This window comes from Hippocampus zosterae, chromosome 6 (assembly GCF_025434085.1).
Source record: "Hippocampus zosterae strain Florida chromosome 6, ASM2543408v3, whole genome shotgun sequence".
Lineage (NCBI taxonomy): Eukaryota > Metazoa > Chordata > Actinopteri > Syngnathiformes > Syngnathidae > Hippocampus > Hippocampus zosterae.
In genome coordinates this window covers 18,838,104-18,858,659 of record NC_067456.1, presented here as the reverse complement: position 1 = coordinate 18,858,659, position 20,556 = coordinate 18,838,104, and the positions used below count along the sequence as shown (strand labels likewise).

The following is a 20,556-nucleotide window of genomic DNA, read 5'->3' as shown; positions in this document are numbered from 1 at the left end:
ATTACCTCCCAGTTACAGGAATAAAAACCTCCCACATTGTTTGACAGCGCCACCCGACTGCAGAATTCTAACAGTGCGTTAGTATAGGGAATAATAGAATAAGATGCCTGGAAATAGTTTTTCATAACTTGTATTTTCTTTACACTATTAAACATTAATGATCAATCTGAAATCATATAAAATATCAACGTCTGGAAACAATTAACTTAAACCAGTAGTCATACAACAAGATCAGTATATGATACTGTAGTCACTTGACCTTTCATCACCATGTACACAAATAAAAGAACATGGAGAAACACCAGCTGTTGGTGGTGGCCATCTTGCAACATGCTACTTTGCTTTCTTTCAGTTACATTTTCATCAATGGGCATGCTGACAGTTAAAGGTGGCCTGCATATTTGAACATGTTTTCATAAATATATTACATCTTGCACTTACCCTCAGCAATTCAGTTAACCAGATTCCATGACAGCATAATAACGACTACTTAAGGCTCCCCCATCCCCCACCACACACACAAACAATGACAACCCATCCTAGACAAAGACACTTCCATACCTAAACGAGACTCATGTTGATGAGGTCTAACTGTTACAATAAAAATGAAGACTTACTGCATTTTAACAATAGCCAAAAACAAAACAAAAAAAGTTTAGTGCGCACAAGGGTGCTTAACTGTTAAGGAGTAACCCTAACCCTGTTAGTTAAATCCTAAATGAAAGACATCAGCTGAGTACAGGCACAAAGAAATGGAAGAACGGGTCTTAGCCATTGTGGCTTAGTCACATCTCATTACATGTTATTGTCAGTCACTCATCAAAGCCGCTGATTCCAAATTGGAAGGAGACGCATACCGAAAACCTCAACTGCTCAAATGCTCCAACCGTTTCAACAAATTAGAATCTCAGGGTTTGTATTGATGTGGTTATTGTCTAATTATTAAACTCTTAATAAATAAGTATCACAAGGGCATAACAATACAAACAATCATCAAATAATAAAGAGCAAAAAGAAGAAAGCTATGGTATAAGTATTAGTCTGCAATAGCACTCCTGTGGTGATTGGAGAAGAATGTCAAATGTTGCCAGCCATTGTTTAAAAAGAAAAAATAGAATAACTGCCAAAAAGACAGTTTTGTGGATAAAACTCCACCGTCGTCACAGCCTAACAAAAGTTTGCTTTTATGACTGCTGCTCTTCCTCTTCAAGACCTTCTACCACTGTGTTGTTCAGTGGCTTCAATGCATTAGAAATGTTGTTTTGAAGTCCCAGTTGAGCCAGTCCTTCCTCTGTGTTTGGCCATGAGCTCATTGACTCATGCACTGTAACTGTGTGCTCTTCCATCTGCTTCTGAAGACTATCCATCTCCTCCCTGAGAAAAAATATCACATCGTATGCAGACTAGCATTGGAAAAAGTGGCTTACATTACATATGGAGATTTAAAAAAAATTATGTACTAGAGCAGCGGTTCTCAAACCGGGGACAACAAAAACATTTGCAATAAATTTGTTATTTTGCGTCATTTTAAAAAGTAAATTACCTGCACATGTGCCAAAAAACAATTATTCATCCCCAACTTTGGGCATATTAAAATCTCATATGATTCTGATTTTGTACAGAAGTCTTGACATTTCTGCATGCATACAGCATTTCAAAGCTCTTTCACAGTCTTCTTTCATAGTAAGACACAGTGACTTTGGCAAAAACAGTAAAGCTGATCCAGTACTTCAGGTCAAAAGCTTTCAGCATTGGGATAAGTCACTGTTTTTGCAACATATGTTCACTGCAATCAACTCTGCAACTGCCTTTCACAGAAAAAGGAAAAAAAATCCGCTTATGTGGTCTGTTTCATAGAGGAAATTAAACATTAGTCACTTCAAGGGGAAGTCAAAACATGTCGTCACAATAATGTGCTCTATGCGGCTCCACTACTCTAAACAAAACATTCTGGTTAATATTGTGTTTGTGGAATATGAATTAAGCAGTCAAATATACCTGTTTTTATCCATTTTAGGGAGCGGTCATTTTGCTATGAGCCGTTGACTGAAAATGACATCACAGTTACTTAGGTAATGACCAATCACAGCTCACCTGTTGAGTTTGCTCATTTGACGTTAGCAGGCTGAGCCGTGATTGGCCGTTATCTGAGCAACTGTGACGTAATTTTCAGTCGACAACAGGTGGCAAAATGACTGCTCTCTGAGACGGATAAAAATGGATGGAATCGGCGGCTTGAATCATATTGCATAAATGCAATGTCAGTCGGAATATCGTGTCCAAACTAGTGAAGTGGGAGAGCCATAACGAACAAATAGTAAAATGAATTTCACTCTGTCACTTCTTTTCTATTAAACAGGTCATGAGTATTTTGATTGAAATGTTTAAAATCAACCTTTCACATTTAGAGTTTAACTGCCATTAGGATGAGGAGGTCACTGGATAAACAACTCAAATGTATTTAGAGAGCACTGACAACTCCCCGGTATGGGGTCCCGGGCTCCAAAGAATTTGAGAACCACAGTATTAGAGTACACCAGAGCGTCTTACTTGAGCTGCCGCAAACAATTGTGCAAATTGTTGAGCGGCTCTTTGTTGACTGAAGTTGATGGCTTTAGTAACTCATCAAGAAGCGAGGCAGGCACCGGGCAGTCAGGGATCTTTACCGGCGTCACTGGGTTGGATGGGGTCCCTTCACTCTTTAACTCCATCCTTTGCTGCTTCAGCAAGAACATAATTGCAGGGCTATTTAGCTTACTCAAATAAATTAATGGGTGTACAATTCTGGGTGAAATCCGGGTGCCAATGTGAAATGATAAAAAAACTGTTTATTTTTCCCGATTGATGGTTTCCATTATTGTGCAATAGACACTGAAGTACATTGATTACCTGTGTTGAGAATGTGCCATTATTACATCTATCCGCAGAGAACCAACCAATCAACACAGTGTGTTGATAATATGCAAAACCTATGCTAAAAATATGGCAAACTAATATTCATGTTTTCACGGATCGACTCTTCCATTCCAGTAAGGACACTGAACACAATGAACCCCAATGACACCAAATGAAGCAAAAGGCTGCATCACCTTCCTTAGGCGGTTCTGTTTGAGGTCCTGCTTGAGTTGCTGGTTTTGTAGCAGAATGGTCTTCATGCTGTTCTTCAGCTCACCCACTTTAGCTTGTAGCATGAACTTGTCCTTCCTTGTAACACTCAGCTCCTCTTGGACTGTCTCCAACTCTACCTTTATGTTCTGTGATAGACAGGCTTAAAATGAATCCACCCATTGCAATAAGAGGCGGTGCTCATTATGAATTCAATTACTGCTTTGCACACACGTTTCCCTGCTATTGTTTTTTGGCGTTACTGAATTGACATACATCATTTAAATAAATACTGTACTTGCCTGCAAAGCTGTCTGCAGGCTGTCCAGCTCCCTGTGCTGGCACTCCCCCATCATCTCCAATTGCTGCTTCTGAGTCTCAATCTCCCTCTGCCTTTGTTGCACCTCCCACATAAGGTCCTCAACCTGGAAATTGTCAGCATTAGAATTTGGATGAGACAATGTGTTGGTCAGAACACATTTCCACCAATACTCAACTTTAGGATTTTATTTGTAGCTGGGGGAAAAAATCCCAAATCACACAAAGACACACACACAGGCAAAAAAAGTAAAATCAATCACTTTAAAATCCAGCATCAAGTCCAATAATAATAGTCTCTCAATGGCATGTAAGTGATTTCGGGAAAAAAAATTAATCTCCTTTACCTCCTGGTTAGTGAGGGGCTTCTTCGACAACTCTTCATCCAGTTGTTTCTGGAGGATCTGGAGCTGGGAATGAGCTTCAGCCAGCTCCTCTTGGAATCTGGAGATCTCCTGAGAATGCTTCTCATCCTGAGATCTGTGGATATAGTCAATGATAAATAGTGCTGTAAAAAATTTCAATCAACTTTCTGGAAACTTTTCCTTTTGGAAATTTAGCGACGTAACGTTTAACTTTATTCGAACAAGTGTGACCTTTCTGTGATAGCCAATGCATATTCTGGGTCATTAAAAATACATTTCAAACTATAATAAATATAAAAAAATATATATGTGCATAGAAAAAAAATAAAATAAATAAAAAATCCTCGTCTCACCCACCCTCGGGTGGTGTCCGTCCCTCATTCAGCTCGGGTCCTCTACCAGAGGCCAGGAAGCTTGAGGGTTCTGCGCAGTATCCTTGCTGTTCCCAGCACTGCACGTTTCTGGACTGAGATGTCCGATGTTGTTCACGGGATCTGTTGCAACCACTCATCTAGTTTGGGGGTCACTGCCCCGTGTGCTCCGACCACCACATCCACGACTGTCACCTTTACCTTCCAGGCTCTCTCCAGCTCCTCTCTGAGCCCTTGTTATATCTCGAGTTTCTCGTGTTCCTTCTTTCTGATGTTTCCATCACTTGGGACCGCTACATCCACTACGCTTTCCTCTGCCCTCTATCTATGATCACGAGATCTGGTTGGTTCGCCGTTACCATCTTGTCAGTCTGGATCTGGAAGTCCCACAGGATCTTCGCTCTGTCATTCTCCACCACCTTTGGAGGTGTTTCCCATTTTGACCTTGGGGTTTCCAGTCCATACTCCGCACAGATGTTTCGGTAGACTATGCCAGCCACCTGGTTATGGCGTTCCATGTAGGCTTTCCCTGCCAGCATCTTACACCCTGCAGTTATGTGTTGGATCGTCTCAGGTGCCTCTTTGCACAACCTACACCTTGGGTCTTGTCTGGTGTGGTATATCTGGGCCTCGATGGCGCTGGTGCTCAAGGCCTGCTCCTGAGCAGCCAGGATAAATGCCTCTGTGCTATCCCTCAGGCCAGCCCTCTCGAGCCACTGATAGGACTTCTTGAGATCAGCCACTTCAGTTATGGTCCGGTGGTACATCCCGTGTAGGGGCTTGTCCTCCCATGATGGTCCCTCTTCCAGCGCCTCATCTTCTGTTCCCCATTGTCTGAGACATTCTCTGAGTACCTCATCCGTTGGAGCCTTCTCCTTGATGTATTCATGGAGCTTGGATGTTTCATCCTCGACAGTGGCTCTCACACTCACTAGTCCCAGGCCTCCTTCCTTTCGGCTTGCGTACAGTCTCAGGGTGCTGGATTTGGGACCCTCCATGCATGGTTAGGAGCTTTCGGTCTTATTCTTGCCATTGAGCTGGCTTCTTAGGACTTGCCTCACTCGCTGGAGGTATTTGGCCGTAGCCAATATACATAACCATACTGTACATGTATATATTTCCATGGAAAGTTTACAAATGAAAATGCTCAACACTATAATAAATGTGAGATCCAGTGGAGCTCTGCATATATGATTTGTTGCCCCAATATTTATTTATTTATTTATCTATTGCTGGATTGCAGGGGTCCAATGTACTGTATATACCCGCTATTTCCTTGGTAACATGATCACTATTTACTGTAATTTACAAAGACATCTGTAACAAACTTACTGTAGCTTGTGGGCTTCATGTTGCAGAGCTTTGACCAAGTCTTCTTTGGCCTGCAGATCTTTCTTGATCTCTGACAGTTCCAACATAGCAGCCCTGTAGTGCCTTCTATTGTGGGCTGCTTCATCCTTTGCTGTTGCCACCTAGAAAGCCAAATTAAATCATTAATAATAAAAAAAGCTATCTGACTAACAACAAAAGACCCAAGTTGCCACCCCCCCCAAATAAATAAAGAAATAAAAATAAAACCTGACACCCCCAAGTGCACTGAGAACTTGTACCTGTTCTTTAAGATCTTTGACTTTGGTTTTCTCTTTTTCCAAGGCAAGCTGAAGAGTTTGCACCACCTGCTTCATTTGTTGGTCCTCCTCCTCTTTGCGTTTCAAAACGGCTTGAACCTGGATAAGCAGACGAATGAAGAACAATTTAAGTACTAGATTAGGGAGATGATCCTTCACTCTTGTTTAATCTCAAGAAACCATCTCGATGAAATTATTATCCACAATGCACATAAAACATTCCAATCTAACAGCACTAAGTCGTAATCCATGCTTTACCTGCAAATTGAGCTGTACTAGATCAGCCTCTCGCTTTGCTAAAGCAGATTCCAAGATATTGGCATGTTCCCGCAGTGTACTGTGGGATTGTGTTAGTCCAGCCAATTTTCCTTTTTCATGTTCCAGCTCAAGTGCTAGCTTCTTGTTAGCATCCTCTAGTTTTCGGATCCGCTTCTTGAAGCATCGTGACTCTTGAAGCTTTTGGAAGAAATGACATAAGGCCATTAAAGAAACTGAAGATGGAATAACTCAGGAAAATATTAGGCAAATTTTCTAAAATGAACACAGTCCAACTATACTATATATTTGATGACCCACCTCATCTTCTAACTCCAGGACCTTCTCCTGGTATTCCTCCAACTCTGTGGAAGTGAGGCTGATGACTTCCTCAAGCTCCTTCTCTAACATTGCTTTGCTTTTGGTCACGACCTCCAGTGCAGTCTGAAGAGATTCAATCTTCTCCTGGGTAATAAAAAAAAAAACAAATACGGGGGTTATTATGGGATTTAGAACATGTGTATTCCGCAATAACAATTCCTGAATTTTTCAGTCATTTAACTTAAACTGATGATGAAGAAATACATTTAAGGTGTTAGATTTTTTGGTCACCTATTTATTTTGGTGACACCTTTGATTCCATTCACTACTTAACACATGACAGCTTTGGCAGCAGTCGTGTAATGTAACTTACGATTGTAGAATTTTCACAAAGCTGTACTTGTCATTTATATTGCTGGCAACTTTCACTCCACTACGATTCCTAATAAAACGTTCACTTTTACTCCGATACATTTTTTTTGTTATAACAAAACAAAATTCCCCCAAATTATGCCTGGACTGCGAAACAAAGCTGAAGGATAGTCCTGCCTGCCTGAGACCATCAGATTCCTGCCGTATTAATCCCCCACTGAGTCTATATTCACTCTAAAGGGCTGTTCACACGGCAAGATTTGGTCCGGTGCTGCACCGGGGCTGCCCCAGTAGAGCGTTCACACGTGCAAATTAGCTCCGGCGTAGCCCCGGAAAAGAGCTTATACCAGACAAAATTTGACCCACCTCAGGGAGGTGGGTCAAATATTTGCTCCGCAGCAAATGCTCGTTTGCGAAGCAGCACCGGTGTAAATTTGCACCTGTGAACGCAACTGGGTTAAATGAGCTCCAGAGCAAATGCTTGTGAAGAGTACGTATGGCGAGAATGCGTTGCTTTTGTGCTCTGTCGGACTTCCGTAATGTGTTGATTCATAACGACACAAGACTTGGCTAGTAACATCTTTCCTTTGTAGGAGACTGGACTGTCTCGGAGTTGTTTGTTCCTTTGATGTTTGTTCACAACCCCCCGCTCCCCATCGAATTTATTTTGTGATTTCCTCTCTTGATTTTCTGTTTGGCGCATTAGTGTTTGCTTTTCTGAGTGTCATTGAAGTCATTGTTCATTTACGTTTTCTTGGGCGGTCACTCTCGACCAGAAGGCACGGAAACCGAGAAGGAGAAGGACGTGCCGGTCCAGTAGTCGCTTGAGTTGTGTATATACAGTATGTTTTAAAAAGAACCAACACGACAGCTCGTTTGTTTTCTGTCGTTTTGCTCCGCTGCAGAAACTGCCGTGTGAACGCAAGTGGGGCAGCCCCGACACTGTACCGGGGCTGCCCCGCTCAGCGGCTTTGTACGTGTGAACGCTCCACACAATTTGCTGCGGTGCAAAATATCCCGCAACAAAATATCTCGGTGCAGCACCGGAGCAAATGTGTGCCGTGTGAATGGCCCTTAAGTAACATATGGGACCCCAGCAATGCATTCTTATTAATATTATGACGATGAATCCTATGATGACAAATAGCTCAGACGAGCCTCCTTGATTGAAATTGTGTCTCATTAATGTTAGATCACTTGATGATAACTGACTGACATCCCTCTCACGTTTTAATAAAGTACAAAACACTTGAATGCTCGACCCGCTTCTTGCTAAACCCATTCAAGAATCAATTGTTTCCAATATTTGGACCTTCCATCTTAAACATCGTTAACGTATCACTCTCCTCTGGCACTGTACTTGCAACTTTTAAGACAACTGTTATTCATCCCCTATTTTAGCAACCGTACCTTGAGGCAGAGAGTCGCTAATTATATCAAATCTCCTGTTTCTTGCAAAATTCTTGAAAAAGTTGTAGCGCAACAGTTTAAGGATTACACGTGACTAACAATCAATTTGAACTTTCAGTCAGGATTTAGGGCCAAAAAGTACTGAGAGGGCCCTTGCTAAAGTGACGAACGATCTTCTGGCTATGGACTCAGTCAACTCATATATTCTATTATTACTGCATTTGACACCGTTGATCATAATATACACCTAAAATGCCTCAAAACGTGTGTTGGTAATTCAGACTCAGCACTTTCTGGGTTTAGTTCTTACCACTCAGAGAGATCGTGCCGTGTAATTTATGATAATGTGGCTTCTGAGTTTTGTAATGTTACATGTGGAGGAGAGCATGACACAGGAGTGGATTTTCATTCCTGTTACATCCCATTGATACAAAAAACAAAAACAACAAATCTGTCCCCCCCCCCCCCCCCCGAGTCCTGGATAATAATGTAATTGTTTGCCGGCTATGTGGTGACTATTTGTGTTGAAGCTAGGGCAGTGGGAAGACACTGTAGATGTTAAAATTTCTCACATGTGGTACGTGTCGTTATTCATCTTAGCGAGGAGGTGATTTTGCTTTTGGACATGCTGGAAGTATTGTGTGTGTGTATACCGGATTATCCTACCAGTAGTGCCAAGTGCTTTTGAGAAGGATCATTTGCAATAAATTGTAAAGGCTTTATGGACATATAATACCATACTACACAGCAGTACAATAGTACAGTGTTTTGATCTGGCAGGTTTATACCTGCAGGATGTGATTGCTTCCTCCATCTGACAGATGAGCTTTGAGCTTGACCAGCTCAGCCTCAGTCGTTTCCTTGTCAGTCAGGGCCTCTTGCAGTCTCCTACTCAGAATGCTCACAGCATTCTCGTATGCCTTGTGTTTGGCCTTCATCTCCTTCTGAGCACTGGTTAAATCTGTCCCCAGCCGCTTCATACGCACTTTTTGCTCCGAGATGGCTCTGTTTCAAACAAATAAAAGTAAGTATTAAATCCAGAGGAAAGCTGTGATTATCGTAACTGAATGTATGCAACATTACAAACATGCTCATTTTTCAAGGTCTTTGTGATGTCACATATCAGGCTGATATGACTTTCACTAGGCACAGATACAATGTGAATAATAGAAGCGGAAAGCAGTATATGGGTACACTTCCTTTGCAGGCCAACAATAAATGTTTTTTTAAAGAAATAAATATGCAAAGAGATACTAATCATGGCCCAAATCATTTAGGCAGGAACTATTCAAGTGCTGCTTTTTTGCTTTATGAAGAACATGACTTACTTTTTGGCTTCCGTTTCCATTTTCTCCACCTGTTTTCGAAGACTTTCATTCTCTTCTGTCACAGCCACAAGCTGACTCTGATCAAACTGCATGGACTGTTAAGGAAAATAGCAAGGTTTAAAATCAAGTTATCACTGACCATATTTAACAGGAGAAACTGCAGCACTTTTAATTACCTGGATCTGTGTTTCGAGGTGGTCTCTTTCCCTCTGGATGTCTTGTAGATGGCTTTCCATGTTATTAATCTGTTCTTGGACTCGAACTACTTCCTTCTGCAACCGGGCCTGCTCCAAATCGCCCTTTTGTTTCTCTCCCTGAATATCCAGAAGCTCTCGTTTTAGGTCCTGCACCTCTGTCAGAAGACGCTTTTTAGTCGACTTGAGTTCACTTATCAACTGGTCTTTGGAGTTAGCATCCCGACGGTAGGCTTCCACCATCACCTGTGAAGATGTAACTTAAACTCATTCAATCCCTAAGACATGTCTTTTCAGACTCGACACAATCAAAAGTTAGGGAAACAAAGGATCTGAAAATGGCTGGTACTGATTTTATATTCTTCATGAGTTTATCGGTCATACTTCCACTTGATAGATACATCAGTCAAGTTATGATTATAGCCAAAAGTCATCTATCAGGTAAGACAGCCTGGAATAAATGTATAATAATTTGTCAATAAAACACTCCCTCTTTATCACACCTTTTCATTGCAAAATGAGCAGCATCGCTAAACTTTCAAATCAGTGAGGCACTTTTTTCATTTGAACTGTGACAGTCATCCAGCTCAACAATAAATCCTCTCACATGAACATCAACATTGGCAAGTGGAATATTTGAGCAATATTATTTTGTGAAAGAAAACTCTACTGCTTTCTTCAACTATATCTAAGAACTTTACTGACACACTCCATACTTACAGTGAAATAAAGTGCCTTGTTCAATTTAGCCCACTATTTACAAATTTTCCAAGGGGAGACTTTCAAACAATGATAAATTGTTGAGACTTTCTCTGCTTGTCATGATAAAAGCTGTCAAGAGGTTTTCTGTGAATTTCTACCAAATGTTTTCTCCCACAGTTGACCAAATTTCTTACAATATAATTATGTAGCAATTTCATAATGACAATTTATATGTGTTACCTTTTGTTGTTGAAACTGCTCTTTCAATTTTTGAACTTGTTTTTTCAAGGAACCATTTTCTTGCTGTAGCTTTTCAATCTATAACAAAGCAAAGCCGTTAATAATAAATCACTTCAAATATAAAAATTAATTAAATACTCAAAACAACTCAACACAGCATCATTATAGCCAAAAATTAATGACAGCCTCAAAATATTACATATAATATTGCACAGATAAAAAAAATAAAATAAAAACTAATCTTTTTCTCTTGATGACTACAAAGTTAAAAATGTTTTGAAACAGTATATTGTAGGGATACTGAATTCATTTCTGTCTATATCTTTATGCAACTTAAATCATACTCTAAAGCTCAGCTGTCATTTTTTCGCACCTGACTGGTTTTGACCTGAACTTCCTGTTTCAGACGATCCAACACATCTGAGGCCACCAAAACATCCTCTCCAAGCCGTTCAGCATTTTCATCAAGTTGGCTCTTGTCGACTCGGGCCGTCTGCAATGCTACCTCCAGAACAATCTTCTCGTTCTGGAGATACTGGATGTTGTCATCTTTGCTATTGCTCTCTGCCTGCAGCTCAACTAGACGGGCTTCCAGCTCGACGTATCGAGCCTCGAGCTGGTTGATTGACTGCTCTTTGGTATGCAAGTTCTCCTGAGTGATGGTCAGCTGGCGCATCAGTTCCAAATGTTCTTTCTGGAGAGACTGCAGCTGTATATCCTTCTGGGAAAGGTTCAACTTCACCTAATGAACACAAATAAACACAGATACAAAATGGTTGGTTGTGTGCATAACAGCTACAGATTGGTGGGGGTGGGGGGGGGGGGGGTTGACAAGCCTGGATTAGCAAATAACATTTACAATTTAACTACTAGCACAAGTTACAAAATTGCTCTACAAAGATTGAAATGACAGAACGACGTTAGAAAGCAGATCACCTGTTCTAGCTCCATTTCCAAGTTACTGGCTCTGTTGGCCAATTTTATTAAGCGCTCCCGTTCTTCCTCAAATTCTTCTAGTTTGTGTTGCAGGTCATCCTCCACCATAGTTTTGGCATCTTGGATCTGCTTGTAAGCAGCTTCTTGAGTCATCATGTCTGCCTGCAACGCAGAGGAGAGTGTCCATATTGTAGTAATGCATTTAAAAAGAGAGTTGTCAAAACAGCAACCTGCATTGTCTAATAAAGTGTGTCTATGTGTACACACACACACACACACACACACACACACACACACACACACACACACACACACACAGAGAGAGCGAGAGGTATCTGTATCTATTTATAGATAGTTGTAGATATATAGATTTTTTTTAATACAGTTGCACAGTTATTTTTTTTTTAATTCACATTACAAAAACCCGGAAGTCGAACAAAGATGTGTTGACACTGAATACCCATCCGTGTTTTATGTTATGTGTTGTGTTTCTTATTTTACTTTATGTTAACTGTTTTGTTAAGCACTTTGTTACAGCTTCCGCTGCTGTGAAAGTGCTATATAAATCAGCATGTATTGTATTGTATTGTATTGTATTGTATTTGTACAAAAGGTTTTCTTATCCCCTGACTGGTCTCAATATGCTCTGTTCTGTCTCAACATCCGTGCATGCAAAAACCAAAAGGAATGTTTAAAACTTACCTCAATGCTCTGCAGCTGAACAGCAATACGTTCTTTTTCTTTGATCGAGCGATGTTGACTCTCAGACAATTGATGGGACAGTGTCACATTCTCTAGTTTCAGATGTTGGAGAACACCCGTCTGTGTCATTTTTCCAGCCTAGGACAGAATAAATATTTTACATCAACCATACCAATTTGACATAGATCTTGAAGTGTTGAGAAAAAAATGATAAATATATAAATACCTGCATGTTAGCCATTTCACTTTGCAGTCTCACTCGAGCCTCTTGAGCCAGGCCTAGCTGTTGTTGGTACCACTGCCGGACCTGCTGGAGTGAGTCAATCTCTGCCTGGGAGGTTTTCAGTCGACTCTGTAGAGTGCTGCGCTCCAGCTGGACCTGCTGTAGCTGGTTTTGAAGACCACCCATTTGCAGTCGCATTTCCTGGACTGCAAAATGAATGAATGTTATTAGATACACAAAATATACCTGTGTACAATTTATTTTCCATCAAAAAAGGGGAGTGATATAAAACTCTAATCAGGCTGACTGAAGTCTCACCTGTATTGTCCTTTGACTTGAGAGTCTTTTGCATTTCATCCACCTTCCCCATCAACCTGTTGTATTGGTCTTCAGCCACATTTAGGTCATTGCATAGTGATGCCAGACTGGCATTTTTGCTCTCTAAATTGCCCTGGAGCTCCACCATTGCTTTCTCTAGTTGGCTACAATTCTGGCGCAAAGTGCTGACTTCACTTGTGAGGACGCTTTGCTTTTCCTGGCTAAACTGAACCTCTGCCTTCTGAGCCTGCATCTGAGTATTTACAGTGGCAAGCTGGGCCTGCAGCTCCGTCTTCTCCTTTAAAGCCTAGAGGGCAGGACATGATTATAAGACTTTACACTGAATGATATACTATCTCCAAATTATTGTCAGGATGCAGCAAACAGAGCTAACATGATTTCCTTGAAATGTGATGACTTTAGTGCACAAGTTTTAAAACAGCATACACTGTGGGCAAAAGAATATGGATAAATGACCCAAAGGAAGTGAAATGTATGTATTTTTACCCTCTTTTTTGCGTTTTTGAGAGTTTCCGTTCTTTTAGGTGCGACATTACATAAAGTGAAGTCTGTGGGTATTCTCGCCAATTCATCAAAAATAATAAAGACAGGTCTGTGCAAGTTCTTTCACAGTGACCTCATCCCACCATGACTTTTTAAGCTCACTTTGGGGCAAAGTCATGCTGGTACAGAAAAGTACCTTCGACACTCTACGGTATTGTCAAGAATTTGAGAAACCATCTATTTCTCCAAAATGTATTGGTAAAATGACAAATTAAGATTCAGCAAGAAAAAATAGGTCAAGTTCATCTTCTGAGTGAACTGTGTCTATATACCGGTCTTCAAAATTTAAGCAAAAAGTTCAAAATCATGAACGAAATTCAAAGCATTTAATTTTTCTGTTCATGATTTACTTAACAATAAACTTTTGGTAGGGCTCGAACTAGCAATTCAATGTATTAATTAGTATGTATTTCTACAACTGTACTGCGTATGGACCATAATTTCTGGACTACAAATTTGTACTTTTTCCCCCCCACGGTTTGAAGAATGTGGCTTCCAATGTGACACGGTTAATTAAGGATTTTTACTAACGAGGTTTATGCTGCCTATAGATCTACTGACAGTCTTGTCACAGTAGACCAATGAATTTGAGGTCACGCTCATACTGAAGCTTCTTATCAGTCACTGTTTACATGGACCCTTGTATTCTGACTACAGTGAAACAAACCTGGTTGGCCTGAGATGACAAAGATTCCAGTTGGCCTTCTAGTCTCATTTTTTCTTTGAGCACCTGCAGCACTTCGTCATGCCCCAGGACAGAACTCTCCAAAGAGATACTGAACAATGAAAACAACATCTGTGTTAATTGCTAGTTATTTGACAAACCAAAAGTAAAACCACATTTTGGGACGTTATTTCTTTAAAAAAAAGAAAAAAATCATCATTGTTTAACATCCAAAAATACCTGCTTGAGAAGCTGTCTCTGCGGCTGCGTGGTTCTCCGGTGCCTTCTTGCTCCAATTGCTGTAGGTGCTGCTCATCACTGGCTGCTTGCAAGACTTCATGCAGGGAGGGAAATTGACCCATGGCTTCTGGAGCAATCTCCCGTCCTTCAACCGTGTAGGCCCCCTGCTGCCTATCCATGGCAGCAGAAAACATGGTGTAGGTTCCCCTGGTGGAAGCACTGCTGTAGGATGAGCTGTCACTGTCATTGCCATCGTTTCCAGGCCTCGCTCCTGATTCACCACCATCAACCTCAGGGACATTTTCCCCAACCTGGAGCGAAACACCAGATCGCCCTTCTTCCACACAGGTGACTGATTGTGACATCACGCTGACCTTGGACACAGCGGATACTGAACTGATGGTGGACTGGATGGAGCCCATAGTGTTGTCCGCAGTCTTTATTCCACCTACTGTCTCACCTCCACCATCGTTCTCTGGAGCTTTGTAGTCAGCTAAAGAGTGGATCTTGCTTGCGCGGGAGGATCTGGATTTCTTGTCTTTGGTGGTGGTGGGAATGCCTAAGCTACCGAGTTTAGGACCACGGGGTACACTGGTCCTCAGGAAGGAATACTCCTTCGTCATGGCAACTGTATCGGCCCTGGGAAGAGCCTCAGGATGCAGCATTAACTCTGGATCCAGGGTACTGAATGGCCTGTTTCTTGTTGTACCGCGGTGAGACTAAAACAACGAAATACACAGCTGCATGAAAGACGACTGTAAACATGATACTGATGGTTATGACAATGTGATGTCTACAAGGTTATGTGGATACATTATTTAATGAAGTTAATTGTGACATACAGTGACTTTTCACTCACCCTCTCCTTATGTCTTTGCACTCTGTACTGTTTCAGCTGCTCTTCTAGGCGCCTGCGAGCCTCCAGACGAATCTTCTCCTCATTTTCCATTTCCAATGAAGGCTTCTGGTTGGCTAAAAAGTAAGGGCATTCATCCAAAAAGAAACATTAACAGCAGTCTGAAATAATATACTCATGAATCACTGCAATGGCAACACGTGAATAAAGAGGCCAACTGTACTGTGAATCCCTTAATGTAACCGTATATATATATATATATATATATATATATCCCCATCCCCTGGAAAGTATGGCATCACACTCCGTTTAATCAACACTTTCATTGAACAAAAATAATTTGCTTGACTCCATCTACCCAAAGAAAAAAAAACACAATTTAAGTAAAGGTTAGTTTAGAGAACAACTTTACAGTGTAAAGAGGGTTTGGGTTACAAACAGACTTGACACTCGGGGTGGGGGGCATTCACGCATAAATTTATGCTTACACAAATCTGTCTCCTGCATAGGCATACTGAGTCTGAGTGACTGCAATGCATCACCCGTGTGACCCGTGACCTCAGCAACAGCCTGCTCAGGTTCAAGCATCATGGGTGGATAAGCAGTCACACCTGGGGAAGCCACTTGATTTGGGGGGTTGACTGCGGAGCTGGTGCTCTGAAGAAGGGCTGTTGGAGACAGGGACCCATTAGCATGGGAGATCCCCGCAGCATGAATGCCCTCGGACATTTTGTCTCCATTTGGCATCACATCCGAGCTGATGGGACCTGGAATGAACATGTCCCAAGGAATGAGACAATGAGTCATAGTTGTATTGTGGACCAGAATGCAAAGTGTATGTGATTCTGTTGGCAAACGGCATGAGCAACTATGACAACACTCAGCAGCAAAAGCTAATTCACCCACTGGTTAAAAAGTATTAGAATGTCTTAAAAGGGAAGTCAATTCAAAAATTTTATTTTCAATCAAATGTTCTACTTAGCACCACTAGTCTAAAAACCGTATTTAGATTAATATTGCATTTGTGGAGTATGAATAAAACAGCAAAATACACCTATTTCCATCTATCTCAGAGGGCACTCAGTAACTGGTCATTGCCTGAGCCCTGAGCAACGGTGTTGTCATTTTCAGTCAATGACAATTGGCAAAATGGCTGGTCCCTGAAAAAGGTAAAATAAATAAATAAATAAATAACAATAATAATAATAATAATAATAATAGGGCGGCCCGGTAGTCCAGTGGTTAGCACGTCGGCTTCACAGTGCAGAGGTACCGGGTTCAATTCCTGCTCCGGCCTTCCTGTGTGGAGTTTGCATGTTCTCCCCGGGCCTGCGTGGGTTTGCTCCGGGTGCTCCGGTTTCCTCCCACATTCCAAAAACATGCATGGCAGGCTGATTGAACGCTCTAAATTGTCCCTAGTTGTGAGTGTGAGTGCAAATGGTTGTTCGTTTCTGTGTGCCCTGCGATTGGCTGGCAACCGATTCAGGGTGTCCCCCGCCTACTGCCCGGAGACAGCTGGGATAGGCTCCAGCACCCCCCGCGACCCTAGTGAGGATCAAGCGGCTCGGAAGATGAATGAATGAATGAATGAATAATAATAATAATAATAATAATAATAATAATAATAATAAAAACCCTGTTGGATTTGACTGCTTAAATGTATGTTCCACAAACACAATATTAATTAAAATGATGTGTCTAAACTAGTAGCACCATATTGTTAGCCGGGTTTACATAAAAACTAGAGCTGTCAAACGATTAAAATATTTAATCTAATTAAAAATGCAACCGTCATAATTAACTCAAATGGACTAAAAAATTAATCGTGATTACTCACACATTTATCGTTTCTGAATTTCCTTTTACATTTTTTGTCCTATTTTCCCCCCATTTCAATGTTCTCATCAACATGGAATCATGAATCAGTTTTCTATGTGCCAAATGCAAATATTTAATGAAATAATTCTGATTTTCAATTTTACATGAACATACAGCAGTTATTCACACTAAATCTCTCACACAATATTACTATCCATCAACAACAGTGAAAACAATGTTTTGTCACACAGCAGCTGCTTTAACAGCTTTTTTAATAGAATCAAAACAGAGCAATATAACATTATAAAGTGCACATCTAAGGTAAACTAGTACTCACCCTATAGTAGATTTAAAACATGGTTGCATACTTCGTTTTTCTCAAGTTTACTTTGAACACAGCAGTCTGTTTCTGTATGTTTGTTGAAGAATAACGAGACACCGGACACCAGCGTTCATTATGTGCCGCTGTATTCCAAACTGCCCGCCGTACAAAAAAGCTCACGCACTTCCCCCGTGCTGCTGGGGCAAACCATTCTGAACGGTGTGGGGGGGGGGGGGTGTCACTCCCCCTAACACAGTCAGGCTATGTTGATTGTGTTGGTCCTTCTTGTGCGGAAGTCTCTCTACAGTTTTTGTGTAGACCTCATTTCGAATGACTACACTTGGTTCGATGACAACACTGGAGACATTTTATTTTCGCTAGGTCGCTACCACTGTCAGACAAACACAGAGAAGCTCCACCCGCTCTTTTTACATGGACGCAGAACACTGTAACCTTCCACACAAAATAGTTCCAAACAAGTAACAATCGTGTCAGTGGCATACATCTTATACCTGTATGATACAGAGAGAGAGAGAAGAACAGATAACTTTGGTCTTGTCAGTGGAGCAATCGGGCAACTTTTTAAAAGTAAACTTTACATTCATAAACTCTTTAAGTATCCGTTTTCGGTGTCTCATGCTGCCGTAGCTGGCAAAACAGACATGGGCGTGGACTTCTGCAGCGCGCTTGTTGTTTTGTTCTGGTGTACTTATAGAGCAACGTAACATCCGCTTGTGACGTGAGCCGCGTTAATCTCGCGAGAAACATTTTAATCCCGTTAAAATTCATTTAAATTAATGCCAATAAAAACACGCTAAACTGACAGCTCTAATTAAAACTGTTTAGAATGTGTCACGGTGTTGTTTCAATAAATGTTTTTCACAACTTTCACTATCACAACTACTGTGCTTAAAAGACAACATTCAATTGCTTCATGATGAATCAGGCGATGATGTTTACATCGATCTCCATGTCTCACACGACTGATCTAATTAACTGAGCAGAGCTTGTAAATGACGATTGGAAAAGATCAGGACTCAGGTACACAGGTGACAAAAAAATTAATTCAGGATGATTTCAATCATGGTCGACTGTTTAGCACGTTGGCCTCATACTGCAGTGGTGCAGGGTTCGATTCCGGCTCTGGCCTTCCTGTGTGGAGTTTTGCATATTCTCTCCACGCCTGCGTGGGCAATCTCCGGTTATTTTGGTTTCCTCCCACATTCCAAAAACACATGTGGCAGGTTAATGGAACACTCTAAATTGTCCCTACGAGTGAGTGTGACCATGGATGGCTGTTCGTCCTGCGATTGGCTGGCAACCAGTTCAGGGTGTACCCCGCCTACTGCCCGAAGACAACTGGGATAGGCTCCAGAGCGCCATACGACCCTGGTTAGGATAAGCGGATCAGAAAATGGATGGATGGATTTAAATCATATAGACAAAGTAAGTCTCCATGTAAACACGGCTGTTGTACATTTGTGTGTGTGTGTGCGTGCGTGTGTGTGTGCGTGTGTGTGAGTGTGTGTGCATGTGGAAAGGGGTTGGGGGGGGCTGTCTACAGAAGGCCATCATATTTAAATGTGTGTGTGATGCAAATGGCTGAACGTGTGGGCTCAATTCTTACTTTGTGACTCACTGTGCAATGTTTTCCGTCTATGTGCAATGCAATTGACTGCCTAGCAATCCATGCTAAAGTCTGTCTTTGACTGGATGAATAATGTGGACTCTGGACAGACTCGAATGTTAAAGGAAATTTGACTGGTTGGTACTGTAGTCCCAAACAACCCTGAGTTGGCTATTCCAGTTTTAAGGTATGCATGTTTTTTGTTCACCTGTCAGCATTGAGCTAAAAAAAAGAACAGACATTTTAGTTTAGTCGTGAGCACAGGGCATAATGTAATATGAAGACCAAAGACAAAGGAACCAAGTCATTCCACCAAGAAAGCATCAGCACTCACCATTGTGGATCCCCTTGGTAGCATTTGGATTACCATCAAGCCCTTGTTCCTCTAAATGTTTCTCATTTTCAGCCTCTTGGAATTTCAAAGTGCAGTGATCTTGACCAGGATGGATCTCCATTTGAGCGGTGTATTAATTTTGAATGTCCATTGCTTATTTATAGATGATCCTTCTGGGTCCTCATAGGGAAGCAACAGAATAACTGAAAGCAGGTGCTTTCCAAGATTCACAAAGTAACAGAACTGAAAAGATAAATCACTGAGTGAGACAAACATATGGATAACACTTTGGTAAAAGCTCCATGTTACAGATAAAGCAATGCCTCTTAACGAGTGGGAATAATGCTTGAGAGTGAAGAGCAAACAAGACGATTTTTATCAGTTGACCAGACTGCGTTGTGTTAAATTTATTAGTTGACGTCAGTGGCAACAACTTTTTACTCTTGCGTAGAATGAAAACAGCGACACATTAAATTAAACACAGTGTATAACTTATTAAGTCCGAGTATGCTTCATTATTTATTCTTGGTTAATTGTCACCAACCAGCGAACAAGCAATTCAGCTTCAGGAATTAGAGAAACAGTTGCCTCAATAACTAAGCATCAACACACCCAACTGCCAATTTCAGTTGGTGTAAATGTAAACCAAACGATGGGCGGATTAGGCATGCCGACGACAAATAATATCTTTCGAAGACATTGGAAGTTGTCCGTTCTAGTGGTATCAAACCTTTCCGAACTGCACGAATTAGCAAATTTATTGGTTTGTTTCACACAGTAAAGCTTAAGTTATCAACAGAAAACAACAACAAACTCACATGGAGGCGAACTGCATAGAATACACGGAAATTGCAATTGACAAAGACGCAGTTTGTAATTGGAAGCCATGAATAATAAACATTACGTTAGCTGGTGGTGATGGCCAAAAAGGGAGTTACAGTATGTTTGCGGTAAGCTAACGTCAAAGTTGCTAACTCGGTCGCTCGGGAAAAGTCTGAGCCCGTGTTTAGATTACATCTTTGAATCATCACATATTGTGACAATATATACGTTTCGTCTAGCATGATTTAAATGTCTATGGGCTGACTAGAAAATGACACATTCAATAAGTACATTAAAATCATAAGGAAAGCTCACCAAACCAGAATCGCCTTTTACTACGTGGCTGTTTGCCTTCCGTCCCTTAACACGTCCGACTGGAAACAGTCAACTCAAACATATCCGTCGGACACAACAGTGGCGTTTACTTCAAAATATCTTTGCAAAAGATAAATAATTACAAATATTAATTATTAATTGAAATTTATTTAAAATACATTTCAATATCTAATGTTTTAATCACC

At 41.1% G+C, this 20,556-nt stretch overlaps 1 protein-coding gene across 5 annotated transcripts; it reads right to left on the bottom strand.

The window, feature by feature from the left end:
- Positions 1 to 114: 114 nt before the first annotated feature.
- Positions 115 to 20,490, bottom strand: golga3 (golgin A3). 5 transcript variants are annotated; one of them, XM_052066936.1, is made up of 23 exons: positions 19,214 to 20,489; positions 15,601 to 15,879; positions 15,116 to 15,228; positions 14,257 to 14,975; positions 14,020 to 14,128; positions 12,789 to 13,095; positions 12,474 to 12,676; positions 12,248 to 12,385; positions 11,546 to 11,707; positions 10,983 to 11,351; positions 10,610 to 10,687; positions 9,650 to 9,913; positions 9,474 to 9,568; positions 8,934 to 9,150; positions 6,364 to 6,507; positions 6,046 to 6,243; positions 5,770 to 5,886; positions 5,492 to 5,631; positions 3,771 to 3,903; positions 3,408 to 3,530; positions 3,090 to 3,254; positions 2,551 to 2,720; positions 115 to 1,374 (listed from the first exon to the last, which is right to left on the bottom strand). In XM_052066936.1, exons 1-23 carry the CDS (start codon positions 19,332 to 19,334, stop codon positions 1,185 to 1,187), a joined length of 4,554 nt encoding a protein of 1,517 aa, XP_051922896.1. In that variant the 5' UTR covers positions 19,335 to 20,489; the 3' UTR covers positions 115 to 1,184. The 5 variants fall into 5 exon arrangements, with proteins under 5 accessions (XP_051922896.1, XP_051922898.1, XP_051922897.1 ...); XM_052066938.1 differs by having other exon boundaries at positions 15,724 to 15,879; XM_052066937.1 differs by having other exon boundaries at positions 2,551 to 2,717; positions 19,214 to 20,488.
- Positions 20,491 to 20,556: the final 66 nt, after the last annotated feature.